Source organism: Ceratotherium simum, chromosome 2 (genome assembly GCF_057802395.1).
Source record: "Ceratotherium simum simum isolate JZ-2026a chromosome 2, ASM5780239v1, whole genome shotgun sequence".
Taxonomy (NCBI): domain Eukaryota; kingdom Metazoa; phylum Chordata; class Mammalia; order Perissodactyla; family Rhinocerotidae; genus Ceratotherium; species Ceratotherium simum.
The window spans coordinates 87,774,558-87,797,893 of record NC_141901.1 but is presented as its reverse complement, the minus strand read 5'-3'; the positions used below and the strand labels follow the sequence as shown (position 1 = coordinate 87,797,893).

Sequence of the window (23,336 nt, the reverse complement as noted above, 5' to 3'; positions counted from 1 at the left end):
ATGTTTGTTAAAATGAAGATTCTGGGGCCCTATTCTAAATCTACTGAATCCAAGTTTCTGGGATGGAGCCTGGCACTTTGCATTTTAACAAGCAACAGGTGATTTGTGCCCAATAAAGACAGAGAACTGGTGGGCTGAAATGGAAACAAAAGACACTGAAGTCAGAGCCTCCAGCTGAGCTGTTATTGCAGGAATCCAGTCAATCAGTACTCAAAGACTACAGTGGTTACCATGGGGATTCAGGAGCAAGAGAACTACTTCAGAGGAAACAGAACATCATAAGGAGGTGAAAGACTGGATTTGGGAAATGGAAGAGAGGAAAGAGTTCAGGAAAACCATCGTCGCTGCCTTCTGAGAATCAGCTAGTGACCAGAGTACTCGTTAGACCCTCAGATATCAGGGAGCTTGTTGCCAGTGAGAGGGAAACAAGGCTAAAGGCTCTGCAGTAAGGTGAAGGTGCTTAAAAAAAAAAGGAAGGAAAAAGAAAGATAGCTACCGAGAAAAAAAGTAACCTGGTCTACAAAACTGAGGGAGCTGTCAACTAGAATCCAGGAAAGTTATTGTGCAAGAAGTCGGCATCGATGCTCTTCTCACCTTAAAGGTGCTTAACCAAATGAGGTGGGATCAGGGGAGGCAGACAGATGGCATAGGAGTGAAGCTCAAGCAGAGAGGCTGAACAAACATAGAGAGGAGAGGAGTTGGAGTTAAAAGCAAGGAAATTTTGAATCCAGGGAGAAAAGAGAAAAAAGAGAGAGAATAATGTTAGGGACTTTCAAAATGAGAAACTTATGTCTTTTGCTGGCAATTCTAAATAGGAAAGAAAACAGAAGGTAGATGGGGCATGTAAGTAATATTTACGTTGTTCTAAGAGTCTTTTAGGCTTTATAATGTTGCTGAATGTGGATATAAAGATGCAGAGACTTAGATGTGGAGTTAGGGGCGGAGAAAGCTAGTTGTCTTTGCAACTTCTTTTCCCAGTAGGTGAAATATTGTAATATTCTATACCATGAAGGTTTGTTTTCAACATTTTACTGGCATATCAATAATAAAATTGTTTGAGTATACCTCTGTCTTTCAAATAAGTGTAGCTTTGAATGAGAGAGGCTTATTCTACTATTGCTTTTAAATCTAATATTCATAAGGACGTTTAATTCCTGTGCACAAGGAGGAGTACTCACACCAAACAACAGTGGCACACTAAACTCAAGAGATCAAACCTTGAAAGCTTACATGCTAATGGGGAATTTAGTCTTCAAAATCTAAAGTTAATAACAATTGGCAATAAAGCTCATTAAAATTCCTTTTGTTCAGGATCCATTGTGTTGTTCTTGAAGCCCCTTTTGTTCTAAAATGATTGAAGCTGAGATCTCCACCTAGTGGATTTATAGGATTTTACAGACTTTACAGAAATGGTCTACTACCCCTGGAAATCCGTAATTTTTTTCTCTTAGAGAAATAATAGGTTTTAAAAACTTCTACTTATGATCTAAGATAATTGTCAACAGAACAGTTGCAAATGGTTGAAATATACCAATATGTATATCAGCTAGACTACAGTTAACAAACAAAGCTCAATTTTTATTTTCATAACATAATTAGGAAAACAGATCAGGCACAAATATGAATATATAATCGTCTGTGTAGAAAGCAATATTGTAATACCACTAATTGAGATGTGTATACTAATTTCCATAAAATAAACATCAAGTGTAAATCTGCTCAAGTAGTTTTTTCTTATTTAATCTTTCATTTGCTTAAGGCTTCTTTTTTTTAATGTTTGCTTTCTTTTCCAGAACTAGGTAAAACTTTTCTCTCCCATTTTCCCATTCCTTAGAGAAGCAAACCCAATTAATGGTGTCAAACATATCTTCTGGCTCCATCTATGATTTTTGCATTATATTCAACTGTGTATTTTTATTTCATTGATAACAAAGGGTTACTGGGGATTTTTCCTCCAAAATAATGCATTTGAAATGCATGCAAAGGCTAGGGGGTGTTTGTGTGTCCTTTTGAAGAAAGCTGAAATAGAAAATGATTATTATTTGACTTATTTTGTTCACTTTGTTCTGCCTCTAAGGGTGGTGTATTAGCATAATCAGCAGATGGTGGATACAGTGTAGGTTTTGGAGCAGAGTTTTCAGCTTCATTTGTTCTTCGAGGAATTAGAGGCACCTCATTTTCTGCCTCAAAACTAACGTCTTTTAACTCGGGTAAGAGAGAAAGTGCTTCCTGCGTCTCTGCTGTCCTTCCTTCTTCTTTATGTGCACTGTTATCTTTATCTGGCTGAATATTTTGAGCTTCTCTCAAAGTATGCATGTTACTGTTAACTTTAAGATCTGTCTCACTACGAGGTAGTCTATTTTTGGTTTCACGGGCATTCGTGATGCTCAAATCCTTAGCTGTCATAGTCGCCTCAGCAGAGCTTGAATCATATAATATATGTTTTACACTTTCTCCATTTTCCCCGGTTTGCTGTTTTTCTTTTGTAGTGCCTCTTAAGGTCATCTGTGTGGTCCTAATTAACATACTGGAATTTGCCTTGCTTTCATGGAGCATTTTTTTCTTTTCTTTTCCTACTATTTTTATCTCTAGTGTTTCAGTGCTGTCATCTCTGGGCAATGCATTTACGCTGACAATTCCTTTTTCGCCACTGTTGGTGAGATGCCACATGGCTTGAGTTCTGAGAGAAACACTGGTATCCTTAGGAAGCTCTAGTCTATCTTCGCATGGAGTAGAATTTGTCTTCATAAATGTTAGCTTGCCCTTGGATTGTGTCCGGGGAATGGGAGAGAAATCATAAGTTTCTGTTTTAGGAAGTTTTCCTTCTTCATTATTTCCCTCATCCATAATACAACTTTCCACAATTTGATGTGACATTTTGGGTTTTGTCATTAATACTTTTTCTTCATTTCCAAGCTGTTCATGACTTGAGTGTCACTCTACGTGTTGTAAAGCTTGGTTTTGATCTAAAGTATGTTCCTTATAGGCATCAGTCTTGTGGACACCTACAAGTTGTGTTTGATTCCCCAGAGACAAAGCAAACTTGTTCAGCTCACTGGTCCTCAATTTGTCCTGCTCCATGGGCTCAGTGGGCTCTGATGCCCTTTGATCAGTTGCTTCCCTGGAATAGCTGGATGGTAAAATATCACTTCCTGTATTTTCCCAAGTAGTTGGTAAATAACCAGGAACTTCCAATGCAAGATGAGTTGCACCTTCCGCTTGCTCACTTGAGGATTGAGAGTGTGAGCACCAGTGTTCAGCTACAGTGGGTGGGTGCTGAAGCAATGTTGATGGGTTTCTACCAGGAATGTGATCATCAGGCTGACTGTTGCCTTCCACAGAGCTCTGGTTCGCTACAGATGAGTTGTTATCACTGAGCACAGGAGCCTTTTTAGTGGTTTTTTTGTAGTACGGGGTCTGCTTTGGGACATGTTTGAGAGGCAGCCTCTTTGAAGTGAGTCTAAAATAGTTGTTACTCTCTGGCTGTTGGAAGAAATTGGCAGAGGACACAAGATTTGTTTTCGCTTCTTTCTCAGAAGCTTTGGATAGTTTATTAGGAGGTAACAATGCTTGTTTGCGTTTCTTTGGTAGTTCTGGCAAAGATTTTTCTGGATGGACTCTGACTTTTCTAAAAGGGTGTAAATTTAATTTTATCCTTAAATTTTGTCCTTTAATTTTCCCTTTGAGGTCAGATTGATTGGTTTTCTTCTTTTTCAGAATCTGTGGATCCGTAAGCCATTTTCCTCCTTTGTTTTTCTCCTGAAGATTGCTACAATTTTTGACATCCAAGGTGGTCAGGTGGTTACTTTGACTTTTCTGCTGTTTCCAATGGGTTGGTGTTTTGGATGACATCACTAACTTATCTTTTTCTACTAAATCAGGATCATGGAAGCTGACACTCTTAGGGGAATATGTTTCCTTGATTTTTGTTGATAACCCCGATAATTCCATGTTGTTCTCACTCATAAGAAATCTTTCTATTGCACTGTTAATTTGGATTTGCTCCTTCTTGGGCTTTGAATGTTCTCGACGATTTGGCTTCTTTTTTTTCATGTAATCTTGAAATTGATCACAGGGCACATATTTACAGATAAGAGAATTGTTTGGCTGAAAATACCTAGGCTTGCTCCGTTTTAACAGTCCACATGGATCATCATGTTTCGATCTATGTTTTTGTAAGATCTTTTGTACATAGTGTTCCTCAGGCTCACAAGGCTTGGATGATGAGCTTGTAATAAAATGTCTCTGCCTGTGAGGTTGTAAGCCATTGTCTTCTTTTTCTATTGGAGGCTGCCATGATTCATTTGTTAAATGCTTTTCAAGACTTTCTCTTGCCAAGGCTGAAGCGGATGTTGCATACCTTCTACTAAATGTGTCACTGCTGATATCTGCTGAACAATAAATGCAGGAATTTAGCACTGAGCAGAGTTTTATTACCCCAACCAAACAGATGCTTAGAAATCTTATGAAAGGTGCAAAAATGGCTCTTCTGATTATGGCAATTCTTGAATATTTCCTAATTTTTAACCAAAGCCACAAAGGACGTTTGGCATTTTGGTGTGTGTGCAATGACACTCTTTATGGCCACATTTTAATCAGTTGTAATGCTGACTTAAAAGCCGTGGAATTAGAAATAAAAATGTTCATAGTTATACCTCTTTGGATTAGTTGTTAGTTAGATTAGCTTTAAATATGAATAATATCTAAATTCTTTTCAAATGGCCATAGTAATGTTTTTCTGCATTCATTTCCCACTTGGAACTAAATATAAGGAAGAACATGATTCAGTATTGAGTAGTGTTCAGGTTTCAAACAGAGAATAACCTCAACAACAAAAGAGAAATATTTGTGATACTGTTGGCTTCATCAAAGCAGAGACCACATCTGTCTTATTTCTCATCACTTAATACACTATTCATTAAATATCTCTTAAATGAATAAGTACTTTGGCATATGGACTAGTCTGTGTTGCAGAAATCTCTCTCTGGGACTTTTAAGTTGGGCATGTTAATATAATATTAATTATACATGTTAAATAATATTAATCAAACAAAATAATAGTAATATTTACCATTAATTGAGTATATACTAAGAGCCAGGCATTGTGCTAAATATTATACATTCATTATCTCATTTAGTAGTCACAAGAGACCTGATCCAGTGGACAAGCCCTGTTATCCTATCACTTGTACAGATGAAGAAACAAGCTTAGAGAGGCTGAGTGGTCTCCCCTAGTCACATGTCAGCTAAATGACACGGGCAGAACTTGACTCAGGTCTGTCTGACACTAAACCCCATCCTCTTAACCACAATGCATATTAAGTTTAAAATTACATCTTATAGCTGTACTTTCTCTTATTTTGTGAAATTTTGTTTTATCCAGAAGAAGAAAGAAGTATTTCTGTCCAGTGATAGAAAGACAGAGGTGAACTAAGCTCCAGGCTAGCATCTAACTCTAATCTAAGATCTGCTTTCAACTTTTTGAGTGATCTTGGAGAAGCCACTTACTCACTGGGCATCAGGAGATTAGACTAGATGGGAACTTCATGTGGGTACAAAATTATTTTGGGGAAAGAATTTGTAGCCTTTATCAGATTCTAAAAGAGTTCTGTGACTCAAAGATAAGTATTAAGACCTTTGGACTAGAACACCTCTGAAGTCTCCTCTACCCCTGAAATACTGTGATTCTGTGTTCCCAAGTGAGAAGGCATAATCAGAGTAAGATTGCTTCTTACTGACTTCTGTTCTGGAGCAGGTGTGGCCTTGGTTGCTTTCTTCTCAAATACCTGTCCAATCCGGATTCAGTACAATGCCTGGCATGTGGCAAAATTTCAAGTCTTTCTTAAAAGTAATTGTATTAATTTGACAAACCAGTGTTCTCTGTGTGAAACAAGGGACTGGATTTTAAATGGTTAAGAGACCACATTCCCTCCAGTATAGGAGTTTCCCATAGAGAGGTTAAGGCGTTGGACAAAGCCAAAAAGAAACGTCTGCCTAAGGTACGATTCTATTGAAAGACTAAGTGCTTATTTCTTTATAAAATAAAACCCATCTGATCTGGTTTCTATGGCAGATGTTTCTTTCCTTGGCCATTGCTCTCTTGAGTCAAATCATCAGTCCCCAGAAACTGTTAAGAACTGGAGTCTGGGGATACAGTGGGATAAATTCACATCCTGCCTTATGCCACACGTGAAATAACATACAGTTTCATTCTTTTCCAATTGTCCCCAAATCCCTCCTGAGGGCTGGATCCCCATGGTAAGAATTTCTTATTGCAGCACCTCTGTCATTCATGTTCTGAGAGAAAGCTCTGCTTGTTGTAAACCAATTCAAATAAATGACAGGAACTTCTTTACAGAGCAGCTGTCAAAGTTTTCACTGCTGAGCCTGAAAGCATTGCCTTACTATTTAGGAAGAAAAAGGAAGACATTTAATTCATTGCCTCCACCTAAATATTGACGTCGCCCATGTACAGTGGGTAGATGTCATGGCCAGATTCACTTGGCTCCCAACATGGGACCATGAATTAAGTCCTGACTTTCCCTGGACTGGGAAGTTATCATCTCTGACAGCTCAGCAAGCAAAGTGTGTGTCTTGACATCATTCCTGAAATGAATCACTAGCATTAGAAGGCCCATTCCTCTAACATGTCATGCTCTAAGAAGGTTGCTTACTGCAGAATTGCTCGAAGGATGTTGGATTGGAAGCCGATACTCAGCGTCCCATAAATCTTAACAGCGCTATTGCTATTTAAGAGGCTTCTTTTTTTTTTTTTTTTTTTTTAACATTGTTAGGTGTTGGGTCAAAAAATTTACTTTCCAATAGGTGCAAAATGTACTCTCTCCTCCTGAGGGTGGGGAGTCTCCATCTACACCTCACCCCAAACACACCCACACACCCACACCCACCCACACACACACAGCCTCAGTATCTTAGAAGAGGAATAGATTGGTGCTACAATGATTTTTATGGAATTCCTCTGTCAAGGAAATTAAAGGAAGCCACCTCCTTCAGAGGGATTTAAACAGAGTTGGATTTTCTAAAACAATACAACTCACCTATTGTCCTTGTTACGTGCTGTGGCAGAGTTTGAGGCTGGCCTTCCCCATGCTCAAGATTCCTTAGCTTTTCAACTCTTCTTGGACAATATCGTGTAAATAAGCCTGCTTCATTAAGAGCTGCCATATTCCCAGGAGGCTCTGAACATCCTGACTGTAGCAATCTGCCACCGAGGCAGAAGAACGTGCTGTTTGCCCCATGGTCCTTCCCTTTCAGGTTTCTAAACGATCTGTCAAGGGCTGTGGACTTAGAGGCCAGTGCTGCTTGATGGCTGCTTTCCTGTAAAAGTGGCATTTCCTTTCTGGATCCCACAATGGACATAACCTTTATCTCGTTTTCGTGAGTTAAGTGGCAGTGACAGTATCCCTTAGCGTGGTAATTTCTTGCCTCATGAGCACACAGGGATTCATCAAAGGTTCTGCAACAAAAGTTTTCTGATGTGTGTTCATTTGCTTTGCCTTGTTGGAGTTTCCAGTTAAATACAACTAAACCTAGGCAAATGAGACCAACAGCTCCTGTGACAAATAGAGAGACCATTAAAAGATAACATCATAGGAGAAACATATAAATCGCCAGATGTGAAATCCACAAATATCAAGGTTAATGGCTTAAAGGGCATTGGAATGCATGGGAAGTCAATCACCATGTGGAAAAATATCAGTCCAGAGAGAGGCTATTTAATCGACATTGTTCTGTTTTCTGATTTGAATCTTTCTTTGTATCTGTTAAAAATTATAAGAAACAATACCATCTGCAATGTCTTTGGTAGAAAAAAGGTTTTTTTCATGGACTAAAATTCATTCAAGATAAAATAATTCCTGCATTAAAATTCTTTTTCTGCCTATGGGAAACCAGTTTAATTCCAAATTTCCAATTTCTTAATCCCATAGTTAATCCACAAAATAGACCTCATTTAGTATATACCCTGAAATTCTCATATACCATAACCTCTTCAAAAAGAAAAATTGATTCTACAAGCTATTGCTATATTTTAATCATTCCTAAAGATTCACCCCTAGCTCAGAATACATCATTGTATTCCTATTAGCATAAAGGCCAAACTCCTTGACATTCAAGACTCAGTGCAATCTGGCTATAACCTCCCTTCCTAGCCTTATCTTTCATTATTTCCCACATTCAAACACTATGTTTCAGACTCTTCAATTCATTAGTCTTAAAATGTCCTTCTAAGCCTTTGTGTATGCTCTTAGTGATGCTTGTAATACTTTCTCCTATCTCTGCTTATTTGAATTTTATTTATTCTTTAAAATCTAAATCAATACCTCCACATTTCTCTATACCTTTGCTGTTTTTCCTATTTTGCAAAGATCACTCCCTTCTATGAACTCCCACAGTAAAATGATTGACATCTAATCCCAGACGGCCTGGCCCTGTTGTTTCATTTTCTATGTAGGTACAGCTTCTCCTCTGAATAAAACTATAATGGGCAGTGTTTCTCAGGCTCAAGCAGAGAGTCTAACCTGCTTCTCCCCCGCTGTTTCCCATCTCAACCAGTGGCATCCTCAACCACCTAGATGTTCAAACCAAAGTCTCTGAGTTATGCCCCATCTCCCTGTCTTCCACAAGGATTTCCTTTTTCCCTTGGCACTTATACCAGTATAAAATTATTATGTTTGCTTATTCATTTTCTTGTTCACCATCTGTCCTCCCCTGCTAGAATCAAGCACTGTGAGGAAGAGGACCTCTTCGGTCTTGTTCAACATTATATCTCCAGTGCCCACTACTCGGGCATAGAGGAAGCACTCCAGAAATGTTTGCTGAATATTCTTAAATAAACAGAAAGAATTCTGTTTATGAATTCTAGTAATGAAATTCCTAGCGGTCTAATCTTACAGATCCCCAAAATGATGATCAGAAAGACATCATAGTGATAATGGTGGTGATGATGATACATGGTGTCAATAACAGTCAAGTTAGGGGCTCTGTGTTCTAAGTCCAGCTCTGCCTACAACTTGCTGTGTGACCTTGGGCAGGTCGGTTCCCCCAGAGAACTCTGTTCCCTGACTCCGGCAGTGAAGGCATTTCTAGATGAATGAGATGTGAATGAGACGATGCCAGCATTCTAGGCTCATTGATTGACTGCATCATGCCTGATTCTCTCCATTGTAGACAACTTGAGTGGAAAAGTGATGATAATTTTTAAACTTGAAAAAAAAAGGGAAGGTGTCAGGCATGGTTGTTTCATTTGTTTCTGTTAAAGATGAAGATTAACCAAAGAGAATAGCAGTTTCTGGTAAAATCCTCCAACATTTGTGTGTTTTACCAGATCTTGAGGTCTTATAAGCCCCATTTTAGTTTACTTGGCAACAATACACTGTTGGAGAGGGCTACAACATATTGAAATCATTTAATTTCTATTAAAGACACACATTTTTTAAGAGTAATAGCAAAAGTTAGATCAGATATTTTTATTGCCAGATCTTAAAATTTGAGTTATTCCAAACAAGGGTGTTGGTTTAAAAATGTTAAAAATATATGAAAATAATACAATTTTAGAAATACTCTATCTCTTACATGCAATAAGAAAACTCAGGATCCAAAGCTCTCTTCTGACACTTTTCTTAGGTAAGTTTTCTAACCTCTCTGAGCCTTATTTTTCCTTAGAAAAATAAGGGGATAATTAACACCACTCAAAGATTGAATGACGTAATATATGTAACATGTTTAATACAGTGCTTTGATATAGTAAGGTTCTATGAGTGGTCATTGTGACTTATGGTTATGATTGCTGCTGCTGCTGCTGTTTAGGTTTTGTGTTACCCTATTACGTCCTAGAAGACTCAGCTATTAGGAAAAAAAAATCCAAAAAACACATCATTAAGAGAATACTTTGTATGGCTAATACAGCTACTAAACCAAATAATAAAGGAAAGCAAGACCTAAATTTCCTTAAATACATGCATCAACCATTGAAATGAGAGTAGGCATAATCTGATTATAGGATAAAATTTCTCTTCTGATTGTGTCTAATGGGCAAGGAACCACTCATCTCCTGCTGCTGATGCTAGAGCAGTGTCTGGATCGCATTACCACTCAGGTGTGGTCGCCTTCCATTAGTGCAGAGAGCAAAAGCAGCAGATGAGGCTTGTAGGCAGGCTGAACGTGCTTAAGATGGCTGAATTTTCATTGCCGTGGGCATTGTTGCTATTTTTAAAAAGTGTTCTGACTATCTTTCTGAGTTGGAGAAACAAAACAAAGCAAAACACAAAATTAATGATAAGCTCTCGTTGAAGTATCAAAAGCAAGATGCAGCTTCATGAAGGCTTTCTCTTTTTATCCACCAGGTCACAGAATGGGAAGTGTCAAGATGTCAGTGTTTGGTGCCAAATAACCACTTTTTAGTTTTAAATTCACTGAATATGATTATTTATATTCCTTTGAATTGTGATGATTTATCTATAGCTGAAGAAGAAAATGGAATCAGAGGCCAGATTATAGTTCTAAGTCTTTTTCCGACAATCTAGAGGTGTAGATTATTGACCACACTTTTACTTCAGGAGTAGAATCTTAATGGAATAAATTGATATCAAAAGTCAGAGTTTTTTTTAAAAAGAATCTCTTTTAAAAATAGTATCTTTAACAATTATTCAGTGAAGGATACATTATTATGATAATTTCACACCCTATAACCTAACATATATGTAATCATATTTATAATTGATCAGAATTTATCCATGCATATTAAGCTTCCTATCATTTTGACAAAACATTAGGAGTCTTCCAAAATTTGTATCTATCTCTACATTAATGCAGAGTTGATAAGTTAGTAAAATCTTTTCTGAAAATAGGTTTAAAAGATACCTAGAAGATACTGAAAATTATCCTACTGTAATATTTCCAAAATAATGTCTTGCAAAACACTTAATTCAGTGAAATCCTCTGTGAAAAAAAGAGTTTATGGTCAAATAAGATGGAGAAATGCTCCATCTTCTATCTTTTTCTTAGATATTCATAATGCTCATTAGAAAATGAAAGACAATGAGAAATGGCGCAGTAACGAAGCCTATTTCACTTTGTTTAATCCAGCATTGCCTAAATCTATTTGAACGCCACAACTCATTGCTTATAGGTGCGTCTCCGTGTGTTTTTGTTGGCGTGTCTATTAATTGTCCTCTCAAACTAGTATTCTAAGAAGCACATTTAAGGAAAAACTCTCTGCTGCCCTATTGCTTTTATCTTTTATGGTAAGTTATTTCTTAACACATACAATTACTGACGTATTTACACAGTTTTTTAAATAATTTATCTTTCTGAGAAGATTTGAATTCACTTCCAAGTGAGTTTGATTACTGCTAGTGGTAGTTCCATCATCTAAACCTGACGTTGGTCTCCATCTATCATGATTAAAAATGTAACCGTCCGGGGGCTGGCCCGGTGGTGTAGTGGTTAAGTTCACGTGCTCCATTTCAGCCACCCAGAGTTCACAGGTTCGGATCCAGGCACGCACCTGCACACTGCCCATCAAGCCACGCTGTGGCAGCATCCCACATATAAAATAAAGGAAAGTGGGCACACATGTTAGCTCAGGGCCAATCTCATTCCGCAAAAAGAGGAGGATTGGCAACGATGTTAGCTCAGGGCTAATCTTCCTCACACACACAAAAAAAAGGTGTTAACTGTCAGGAGTTAAAAATCTGGTGTTCAATTAATTCTCTGGAAAGCCGCTATAGAATAATTATTTGTAGCACATGTTCAAAATACATCAGTTCATTCCTGGATGCTATTTGTGAGCCTCTGGTTTTTCAGTTTTGGGGACCCCCCCCACACACACACTTTTCTCATCACCATGGTGACCCACAGGTGCAGAGAGTTTCACCATGCACTGCAGGCGGAGGGGAAAAATACACATGGAGGTTGATAACTCAAGAAATCTCATGCATATCTGGTCTTCAACTAATGACACCAAGCATCACTTTATATCGTTCATCCAGTGAGATGTCCTGATAGCTGCTGCGTAGTTTAAATTTTTTTAAACTACCATAGAAAATTTAAAGGGTTGAATATTAATCTCTCCTTAGTCAGCCTGGGGAGATATGGGCCAAGTATTTGAACGAGTTGGACAAACAGAAATCTTAGAAGAATTCAAAACTCCCAAACAGGAGGAAACCAAGACACAGAGAGGTCAAATGACTTGCCCAAAGTCACACAGCAAGTAAGAGCAGAGCCAAGATTCCAACCTGGATAGTCCAACTGCAGAGCTCATGCACTCAATCACTGCTGTACAACCACTATAGTGTAGGATGCCTGTGCTTGGCGTAATAGCATCTCCTAATGCACTTGGTAAGGCCCATTGATTCTTACTGCACCGTGGAGAGGCACACAGGTGTGAGTGCCTTGAGGAAAGGGGCTGGGTCTCATAACTTCTTTAATCCCTGTCTCCTGGTGTCTTAATGGATGTACCGGTACTCCTTGGCGAATGGATAATTGATGAAACACAGATACTATTCCCACGTTACAGACAGGAAAACTGAAGTCTAAATAGCAAGTGAACTTACTCAGGATCACAGTGCTAATTGTACCAGGATAGAGCTCTTGAGTTCTGCAAGGCTCTTTCCTCTATGTTAGTCAGCTTCTCTGCAACAGGAAATTCTTGCAACCTGTGCCAAATCAGCTAACATCTTCCCGCTTCTACTGACAACCTCTCTCTTCCACCAGCCCTGGCTCATTTCCCCAGGTGCCTGAGCAAGGCGTCATTTAGTGTACGTCAGGCATATGGACAAGAGGAGTGAGAAGAGGAGGACACGCTTCTCCCTGGCATACCTGCAAGGCCAAAGACAGTCAGCAGGGCCACATCCTGCCCTGGGAGGAGGGCGCTTCTGTCCTTTAGAACCAGAGTGAGGTTGGGAGCCTTGGTGTCACAGTTGGTCTCAGACAGCCTTAGCACACTCTTTGCAGTGGCCACAGCTGTGGTGGCCGGCTGACAGTTTAGGTCCTTGGCATTCCTGAGCTTGTGAGCAGAGGACTTAATGTAGCTTCTTAAAAACCGGGCAAGGGGGCGGAGATCACAAGTGCAGCTCCACTGGTTCTTATCCAAGCTCAGAAGGATTAACTGCGTCAGTGGAGTAAAAACATCCGGCATGTGGGCCAACCTATTTCGCGAAAGGTCCACTTCCTGCAATTGAGGCAACGGCCGGAAGGCATCTTTCCCAATGTAGGAAATAAAATTGTTAGATAAATCCAGATGCCTGAGGCTGTGGAGATGTGTGCCTGCGAAAGAAGCGTCTGTCAGATTCGTGATCTGATTGCCATCCAGCTGGAGCCGGGTCAGGCCCCTGGTGTTTCGGAACCAGGACCCCCGCAGGGTGTGGAGGGCATTATTGCTGAGCACCAGCACCCGAAGGCTGCGAAGCTCGCTGAAGGTGTGATCGGTGAGCGAGGAGCTGGATATGTGGTTGTGCTCCAGCAACAACGTCCGCAACTTGGAGAGGCCACATAGGGCATCTTCCCGAACATCCTCGATGCCATTTCTGCTCAAGGAGAGCAGGGCGAGATTAAACAGGAGAGACAGATTTGTGCTCTCTATAGAGGAGAGGTATCCATCAGTGACGATTAAAACCCTCGTGGTCACAGGGGCTGCTGTGGGGAAGAAAAGCACAAACTAGAAGCAAGATACACACGGGTGAGTACAGTGAGGAGCAAAGATAATCTATACCCTCCAAGCAAGCTTATCACCTGGGTAAGCACAATAAACAAAATAAAGATGATTCTCCCATTCCTTAGTTGAAGGGGAAGCCGGCTCTTTATCAGAATGATGGATTTTTATATTCTTTGTTACTATGACATGTTTATTTGAGAAACATAATCCATCTGTTCCTTTAGATGTCAAGGTTAATTCATTGTTTGGGATTATTATCATTGATGTTTTTTTGAAGGTGGTGTTTTTTAGGCTTCCTTTCTGTGGGGCTGTGTGCTGACCTGCTCCAGCCCTGCTGGCCCAGTACAAAGATGAGTCTGTGTCTGGCTTCCTAACCAGTTCTCCATTTGCAATGTATATTTATGCCGTGAAGTCAATCATCTTTTCTCCCAAACATAAAGGTGCGGGTTGGGGTGGGGGGAGTGAGGAGGAACATTGGTTTCTGCCTTTTAGCTCCAGGCTAAAAGTTGGCAACTTGGTGAGGATCTATATTCTCTCCAGACAACCCGAGGATCAGTCAGTGGGGTTCTCATTATAGTCTCGGCCATCTTGGCTTCCTGTCTAATATCTGTTCCCTCCAATGAAGTCCATCATGAGATGACAGGTGGTACTCAGGGCTTCCAACTGTTAAATCCCTTCACCATAATCACCTCAGAGCTATCACTGCTCTGTCATTAGAAATCGAAGCGTTTTAACTCAATAAAGATGTATTATAATCAGGAGTTATTGTAACACATCTTTATCATGCTAAAATTGTTTTGACTGCAGATGACAGTGTCATAAGGATGGAAGAGTCCATTGTCCCTGGGAGGTCTACAGGTGATATTAGAACAATCACCCGTGGGGGAAGCAAATCACAATTCCCTTATGAAATTCAGACAACATCGCTGAAACAAAGAAATTTAAAAAAAAAGTAAAAGACAAAGGATTTTCAGAGTGCCTTCCTTTGGAAGAATTGCTCCCATCTCTGCGGCACAAGCAAGCTTAAATCATGGTGTTTTTTGTAGTATTTATTACTGATTATTTGAATTCTATTAATTCTGGCCAGTTTGGCATTTTGTTCTTCTCATCATTGTTTTTGGTATGGGTTGAAGGAGTTTTGTTTTTATGGATCCCCCGTCCTCTAGGGATTCACTGACTCTGAGGGAGCGGGCTATTGTTTCTGTCAATTACTTCTTGTCTAGCACTAGACAGAGGCTCCACTCACAAATCTTTTAATTCTCTGTGTTTATGAAATTTAACCTCACAAATGTGTTATTCTGTAAATGAGAAGGGAGATACAGAGGTGCAGCAATGTAGGTGAGAAATATTTGTTTCTTACAGACACCAGCTATCTCTGATCAGAAAAAAATACGTAGTGAAGTCAGGAAATCCATTTGAGAGGATGAGAGTTTAGTGTTTAAGTTGTTTTCAATACTGATTGGAAACAGTGTACAACCAGCTAGCCTTGAAGCTGTCTCTCTCCTGTCAGGGATGACAATAACAGCTACCTCTGAATTCTCAGAGAGTCATAGGAACTTAGAAATAAAAGAAATCATCTTCTCTCACTCCATCTTAACTGAGACTTGTTTCTGAAAGTTTTCCATTGGCAGAGCTTATAGCGTGTTTATCTCTTCTTGGATATCGTGATGTAAATCACATTCTCCTCAAATTTGTTAATAAGGTGTCTTATTAAATTGTCGACTTAAGCAAGCAATATGTAATGAATACAGGCGGTGCTTCTTGTCAGCATTTCTACAGCTCATTTACCACCAATAAAAAAAGACCAGACTTTCAAAATTAGATGCACTTTGATAATAATCTGTTTTGCTGGTACATCACTTAATCTTACTAATGCTGAACAATGGCACTTCAGGTTTTTGATTCATTGATATTTCTTCCAGCCAGAGGTAGGGTTCAAATCTGCACAAAGTGTGGACAAAAATATAATTAAAATGATCTATTTTTTTCTTCTATAAAAAAGTATATAGCTGCATGAAATGGTGGTATTCTTTTGTAATGGTAAAGTATCTCAATTACCTCTCAAGCTTTGGTTGAGACACAGGGAACAGGAAAATAAAATAATGTTATCATTCTTTAGTCACTGTGAAAGGCTTGCTCTTTAAAAGTTTAGCTCTTTCAGGCTGAGCCCAGAGAGGAGTCAGTACAATGAAAGGCATGGCAACAAATTTACCAGGTACACAAGACACTGCTTTTCAGAGTTGTTGGTTTCATTACCTACTATATAGGTTAGCTGGTGACAGAGGGTCACATCTTTGGCGCACACCACACATGACGCAGGACATGCTGCCACCCACCGCAGCATGATGGCAAAGAGTATGAGCCATCCACCTGAAAGGGAGGTAGAGGGTGAGGCACGTCGTAATGCTGGCATTTATCATCCACGATTTCAGTATACTCAGCTCATGAGGCATTTTGGTGATTTCTGCTTTTTATCGAGCACCTTGGGTTCTCACAAGATGCCAGATAAGTGGCTAGAATCCTTAATTTGTATAGAATTTAAACGAAACTGTTAAAGTATTTGTCCATAAATTCAGAGATCTCCCATCCAGGGCACACCCATTAGTATCGATTATTAAAAAATTTAGTTACTTTGTAAAACACTTTACGGTGTTGAGCTTTTGCACATACATTATCTTATTTAATTCTGCAACTCAATTTGAGGCTGAGAAAACTGAAGCCCAGAGTGGTTAATAAACCATCCAAAGTCACACAGCTATTAGGTATTTAACCTCAAGTCTTTTAACTCTCAGGCTGGGGTTCTCTCTACTGTGCAGAAGCTAGTCTCAGGCGCTGCCTCTTACATAATTACAACTGTGTTATTCCTCATGGGTCTAGATGCCGCTTTTAGAGAGGGAGTATGCAGGAGCACTAACATCACAAGATCTACCTGGCTTTGATTCAGTTCTGCCATTTTCTGGCTATACTATCTTAGATTATTTAATTTTTCTTATTTTTTTGCCTTTTCATATTTAAAATAGAAATAATAATAACAGCCTACATTACAGAATATTGTAAGAGTTAAATGATATGCTCTAACTGTTTAATAAATGTTAAATTTTACCATTATTTTGATATTTTTTCAGCCTTCCAATGAAAAATTAACACCATTTGGATTTAATGTTTTAAAAAAAAGCCCATTCATTTATAATGTATTAATTTTTAAAAAAACTTGAAGCAAATTATAATAAAAACCCTCTACCCATACAATAAGATAGTTTGAGAATGAAATAAAATACAAATAAAACATAAAATCATTAATACTATCCTGCACTCAACAAATATGTCTTGGACACCTTCGGTAGGCCAGGCGCTACTCAAGGCCCTGGGGGTGGGGGAGTGGACAACCATGAGTCCCTGCCCTCATGGGGTGGCCATTCTATGAAAGGATGTAAACAATAAACAGATAAAATTGAAAATATGTATTAAGTCATCTGATGATAAGCTACGGAATAAATAAAACAGGAAAGGAGTAGAAAGCATTAGCTTGGGAACTCTAAATGTGATGGATAAGGAAAAACTCAGATAAAGTAACATTTGAACAAAGACCTGGAGAAGATGAAGGTGCTGGGCAGTGCGGGTGGAGAGAATGGCAAATGCAAAGTCCCTGAGGCATGGTGTGCTCGGACTGAGGACGTCAGCATGGCCAAGTAGACAGAGGGGCAGAAGGTCAGGGACTGGCAGGGCAGGCTGTGCATGCCTTACAGATGAATGCCAGGGCTTTGGTGTTTATCCAAAATGAGAGTAATTGGAGGCTTTTGCAACTGGCATTACTTGATCTGTAGTACATTTTGAAATGATTCTTTTGGCTGCTGCGTTGGTTACCATAGCTTTGTAATATAGTTTAAAATCAGGGAGCGTGATGCCTCCAGCTTTGTTCTTCATGTTCAAAATTGCTTTAGCTATTCTTTTGTGATTCCATACAGATTTTAGGATTGTTTGTACTATTTCTGTAAAAAAAGACATTGGAATTTTAATAGGGATTGCATTGACTTTGTAGATTGCTTTGGGTAGCATGAACATTTTAACATGATTAATTCTTCCAATCCATGAGCACAGAATATCTTTCCATTTATTTGTGCCTTCTTCTTTCATCAATGACTTATAGTTGTCAGGGTACAGGTCTTTCACCTTCTTGGACAAATTTATTCCTAAGCATTTTATTCTTTTTGATGCAATTGTAGATGGGATTGTTTTCTTAATTTCTCTTTCCAATAGCTTGTTATTAGTGTATAGAAACACAACAGATTTTTATATATTGACTTTGTATCTTGCAACTTTACTGCATTCGTTTTTTAGTTCTAACAGTTTTTTGGTGGAATCTTTAGGGTTTCTATATATTATATCATGTCATCTGCAAATAGTGACAGTTTTCTTCTTCCTTTGTAATGTGGGTGCCTATTATTTCTTTTTCTTGCCTAATTGCTCAGGCTAGGAATTTCAATACTATGTTGAATAGAAGTGGTGAGAGTGGGCATCCTTGTCTTATTCTTGATCTTAGAGGAAAAGCTTTCAGCTTCTCACCATTGAGTATGATGTTAGCTGTGGGTTCACTACCTTGTTGGGAACATACTTTTAATAGACAAAGAACAGAAGCAGCAAGAGTAGTGGGAAGGCAATTATAATAATACAAGCCAGACATGATGATGATTTAGACAAGGATGAGAGGTAGTCAGATTCTAGATAGTTTTTTATTATCGTGATGTAATTTAATGTAACAAATTTGAGCTCAACTAAGCTATGCTGTGCGTTGCAACATGCTTGATATACAGGAGTAAATAAACCATTGCTTACCCTCAAAGCACTTTCTAGCTAGTGATATAGACATGTAAATACCTAGTTAAAACACAAGGAAGAGTAAAGTAAATCTGGATAAAAGTGAAAAATTACTTTGTGGAATCACTTAGAAACTTTACAAGGATATGTCTTGTGAGTTGGGCCTTGAAGAGGGCAGAGGATCTCCACAGGTAGATAATAAGAGGTAGGTAATTCCAGTCTGACAAAATAGTAAGAACAATGTCCTGCACTGAGCGAAAGATCTAATTTCAGTTCACTTCTTCTTAGCCCACCTGGGCTGCTTAGAGTCTGCCCCATGCATATGTGGTTCAGAGGTCAGCCAGAGATTTAGAAAGAGTTTATATGCAGATTCTGTGGCTCCCTCTCTCAGACTCTCTCCTTCCAGGATCTCCTCTCATTTTCTAGTGTCTATGTGTGATAAGTGGATTCTAGGATGGCCCCCAAGATTCCTGCCCCCTGGTGTACATGCCCAGGAAAACCCCCTTCCCTTGAGTGTGGGCAGAAGCTGTGAATATGATGAGATATTACTCCCATAATTATGTTTCCTCATATGGCAAAAGGAAGATTATCAAGAGTAGGCCTGACCTAATCAGATGAGCCTTTTAAAAGCAGAGAATTTTTCTCCAGTTGGTCACAGAGGAAGAAGTTAGAGAGCACGCCCTTGCTGGTCAGGAAGAAAGTAAACAGCCTTGTTGTGAACTGCATGTAGGGGCCGTGTGGCCAGGAACTGTGGGCATCCTCTAGGAGCTGAGAGTCATCCCTAGACAACGGTTGGCAGGTTGGCAGGAAAACAGGGACCCGAGTCATACAACCACAAGGAAATGAATTCTTCTGATAACCAGTGAGCTTGGAAGAGGCCCCTGAGCCTCAGGTGAGAATGACAGCGCTAGCTGGCACCTTGATTTTAGTCTGATGAGACCCTGAACAAAGGACCCAGTTAATCTGTACTGGACTCCTGACCTATGGAAACTGTGGGATAATAAGTGGGTGTTGTTTTAAACCACTGAATTTGTGATAATTCATTACAAAACCATAGCTAATCACTCTGTTTGTCCTGAATTCTGTCCTCTGGTTCTTCAAGCAAGCAACCCTGCAGGCTTTCCATCAGAATTTTAATTGCTTCCTAAAATGGAGCTGGGGCCTGCCCTCAGGGTAAATGTTGCCAAAAAAAAAAAAGAAAGAAAAGAAAAGAAAAGATAGGAAACTTACCCCATGCCCCTCCTTTCTTCTGAGTGACTCCTCTCCACAATCTGCCTGCTTTTGTTCACTCTCTCCTGCCTTCAGGAAGCTGTCTTTTACATTTAGTCCAGAGTTTACAGTTGTTATCTGGGGGAAGGTTGATCCAATATAAATGCTACTTGCCTATTCAGATTCTGGATGCATTTTAAAGGCAGAATGAATATGATCTGCTGGTGGATTAGAAGCAAGACTACAACAAAGAGAAAATCACAGATTACCCTATGTTTTTGGCCTCTGCAAGTGAAAGGATGGAGTTGCTATTTGTTGAAGAAGGGAAGATTATAAATACAAGAAATTGCATATATGAGTTTAGAGTTCAAGGGAGAGTACTGGCTAGATGTAGACATTTGGGAGTTGTTTTTTAAAGTCATGAGACTGAATTAAATCCTCCACACATTAACTCTATAGAGAAGAGAAGAGACTCAAAAACTGAGTTGGTGCAATCCAAAATTTAAAGATAAAGAGGAGAAGTGAAACTAAAAGAGGAGACTGAGAAATAGCAAGTGAGAGAAGAGAAAAATAATAAGAATATAGTGACCTCAAATTCAATTGAAAAATGTTTCAGGGACAAAGGAATGATTATTTATATTTAAGGCTGTGCCAAGTAAGATGAGCATTGAGACTTAACCATTGAATTTAGCAATAAGGGAGTAGGTCTTTGTATCCTTGACGAAAGCAGTTTCAGCAGTGTTGTAGAAGAAAGCCTGATTGGGGTGGAGGACAAATGGAAGGAGGAGAATAAGAGACTGCAAATTTAGGCAACTTTTCAGACAATTTTGGTGAATAAAGAAATGGAGTAGTAACTTGAGGAAGAAGTGGAGTCAAGAGTTTTATTTTGTTATTGTTTAAAATGGGAGAATATAGTATGTCTGTATGTTGATGGATTAAACACTACAAAGAGATTATTGATGATGCAAAAAAATAGAAGGGAGAGTTTTTGTTAGAGCAATGTCCTTGAGTAGATTAACAGGGATAAGATTAGTACACACTGAAGGACTTGGCCTCAGATAGAATCAGGCAGAGTTCATCTATAGAAATGGGAGTGAAGGCAGATTATATGGGTTTAGACATAGGTGGGTGGTTGATGTAGTGGGAACTAGAGGTTTGAGGAAAGAGGAAAAGGTACAAAATAGCCATCTGGATTGTGAGAGAGAAAGTAAACTAGAAATATGTAATAGCTTCTCTAGGCAGTACTGAGGGTCCACTTGAGGTTAGAGGGTCATGATTTTGAAGTAAGACCAGTCAGGATGAATTTAATCAAGATTGGGATTTTTCCAATAGTGCACAAAATGCATGGTAGGGCAAGGGAGTTGAGGCTGTGTGGAAGGGAGAGATATGATTGCCAATGAAATCTAAACTAAGTAAGGGGAGAAATGAGGTGAGTGAATGACAGTGAAAAGATGGTAATATGAACAAAAAAATAGGGGGGATAGATTAGACAATAGATGATAGATAGCTAGCTAGCTAGCTAGATAGCTAGATAGATAGATAGATAGATCAATATTAAGAAAAACATGGTTTTTAAGGCTGAGTGATATATACATGAGTGTTTATTGTACTATTCTCTTCTACTTTAGGGTATATTTGAAAATGTTCACAATAAAAAGTTGGGTTTTTTTTAATGGTAAGATGGTTTGTGTGGTCAAAGATTGTTGGAGTCAGAGTTCTAAAAGAAGTGAGCTAGAAAGAAAGGAGATAGAGCCCAGAAAGTGCCCTGATAGAAACTGAGAGGCTGGAGAGCATGGAGGGGTTGCAGGCATTGTTAATAACGGGGTCTAGGGTATGACCAGAGAGCTAAGTGACTAAGGGAGGGTGAAGGGTAAGACTATTGCAGAAGATGAGACAAAGAAACCCAGAGGTCAGACCTTTGTAATGATTATCTACTTGGATAATAAAAGCACTGAGAGATGTTAGAGAACATGAGGACAGTGAGCCAAAAGCTAGAACCTTCAAAGAATGTGGGAGAGTGATTCAGCAGACTAGTTTGATAAGCTGGTGGTTTTTAGAGGAGAAACCATTTGGAAATTGCAATGACAGTAAGGAAGACACAGACCCCCACTCACCACCGCCATCCCCACCAACCTAGTGGTACCAGGAATATGGGCGAGAAAACAGCTTCCATTTGAGAGGGCTCTGGGGAAAGCAGTGTCCTCAGGGGAGGCCTAGATATTAAGATAGAAATTGTTCTACTAAGAATCTAAATTAGTTGGCTCCTGCACCTGAATGTTAAATTGGGTTATCCACCTCCTGGCAGTGAAAGTTTCATAAAGGGAGAAATGGTGGTTTATGTAGTCCTTCGGATCTGACAAAAGGAGGCATATAATTTCTTCAGAAGAGACCAACATTTTCTAAAATTCCAAGAGTTTTTTCCATAGATCCATAATCATTTTTATATCCTTAGCAACTAGAACAAAGCTTGGAATGTAATCAGCATACAATAGAATACATGTTTTTTTAACCAAACTCATCTGACACAGAGGTTCATAATGAACAATATCTTTAATGGCAGCTTTTGAAGATAAAAAGCTTATCTTAACCCCTAAAATAGGGCATAGTCATGAGGTTTCTGTTGATCTTAGTTTTGCATCTGAGATGGTATTTTCAAAGTGAAGCTAATTTTATAATTAGCTTTAGCAGTTCTTTTCCTACAGATACATTGTACAGTATATTATAAGGCACTGAGATAGTTAATAGTTTTTAGTATTCACTTTTATTCTTTCATTTTGAAGAGAAAAACCTGCCATTTAAAAACATGCAAAGCTAATTAAAGCTTTTCCACTTTTTCATTATCTGAATGTAGTTGCAAATTCTGCCTTAAAACTCTTATCAGAGGAAGACTCAACATTCCTCCCTGAGCAGCAAATGAACATTCAATTAATACTTCAATACAAGTGTATTTTAAATGAAAATATACTTTATTGTTAATCTCATTCTTTACAAATGCAAATACCCAATTTTAAAATCCAAAGAGTTGCCTCCCTTTTATTCTTTAGGAAAAAAGTCTTTTCTTTATTTACAGGGAAGACCAGAATTTTCTGAAGTTGTTACCAAGTTAGAAGAGTGTCTTTGCAACATTGAGGTAAGAACTTGAGCTTTTGAAATATGTGCATAGAAAAGCTGTGACTGTCCACGGCTGCTGGGGAACGTAGGTAAGATGGTGCTTACGGAGAGAAAGTAAGCGTGAGTGTCCGTAACTCTGTTCACATTTTTACTCTGTTCTTTCAGTTCCTAGCGTGGAGCAGAATTGACTGCATCTATAGGGGCAAAGGCAAATTCAGAGTGAATTTGGGCCCTTCTAACAAATAATCAGGTGGGCAAATGGACACAGGCACGCCCCGCTTAAAAAATTGTTACGTAAGAATTTGAAAATATAACAATGTTAGAAGGTAGTTAGTTAAATCAGTTTTTTCTATACATACAAAAGTTCCTACATACGGTGAAATATAAGCTAAAATATTAAGCATTGTTCATTTATGTTTAAGAAAAAGAAAATTTCACTAAAATTATTGCCTAAATTAATTGGGAGGCATTGCTTTTATACCACACATATGTTGCATAAAGTAAGATGTGTTGGTAATCAGGCTAA

At 38.8% G+C, this 23,336-nt stretch overlaps 2 protein-coding genes across 4 annotated transcripts in view; one reads left to right on the top strand and one right to left on the bottom strand.

Annotated features, from left to right (window-relative positions):
- Positions 1–23,336, top strand: part of LOC101397933 (serine/threonine-protein kinase TNNI3K) — a 300,070-nt gene that overhangs the window by 224,560 nt on the left and 52,174 nt on the right. For all 3 annotated transcript variants that reach the window (XM_004431504.3, XM_087448979.1, XM_087448972.1), the window contains one exon: positions 22,770–22,829. In XM_004431504.3, the coding sequence (XP_004431561.2) occupies positions 22,770–22,829 (60 nt within the window). The remainder of the gene's footprint in view (positions 1–22,769; positions 22,830–23,336) is intronic.
- LRRC53 (leucine rich repeat containing 53) lies at positions 1,987–16,019 on the bottom strand. The gene is given in 4 exon segments (XM_087420519.1): positions 1,987–4,388; positions 7,059–7,574; positions 12,841–13,656; positions 15,932–16,019. Coding segments are annotated over 4 exon segments (3,822 nt in total).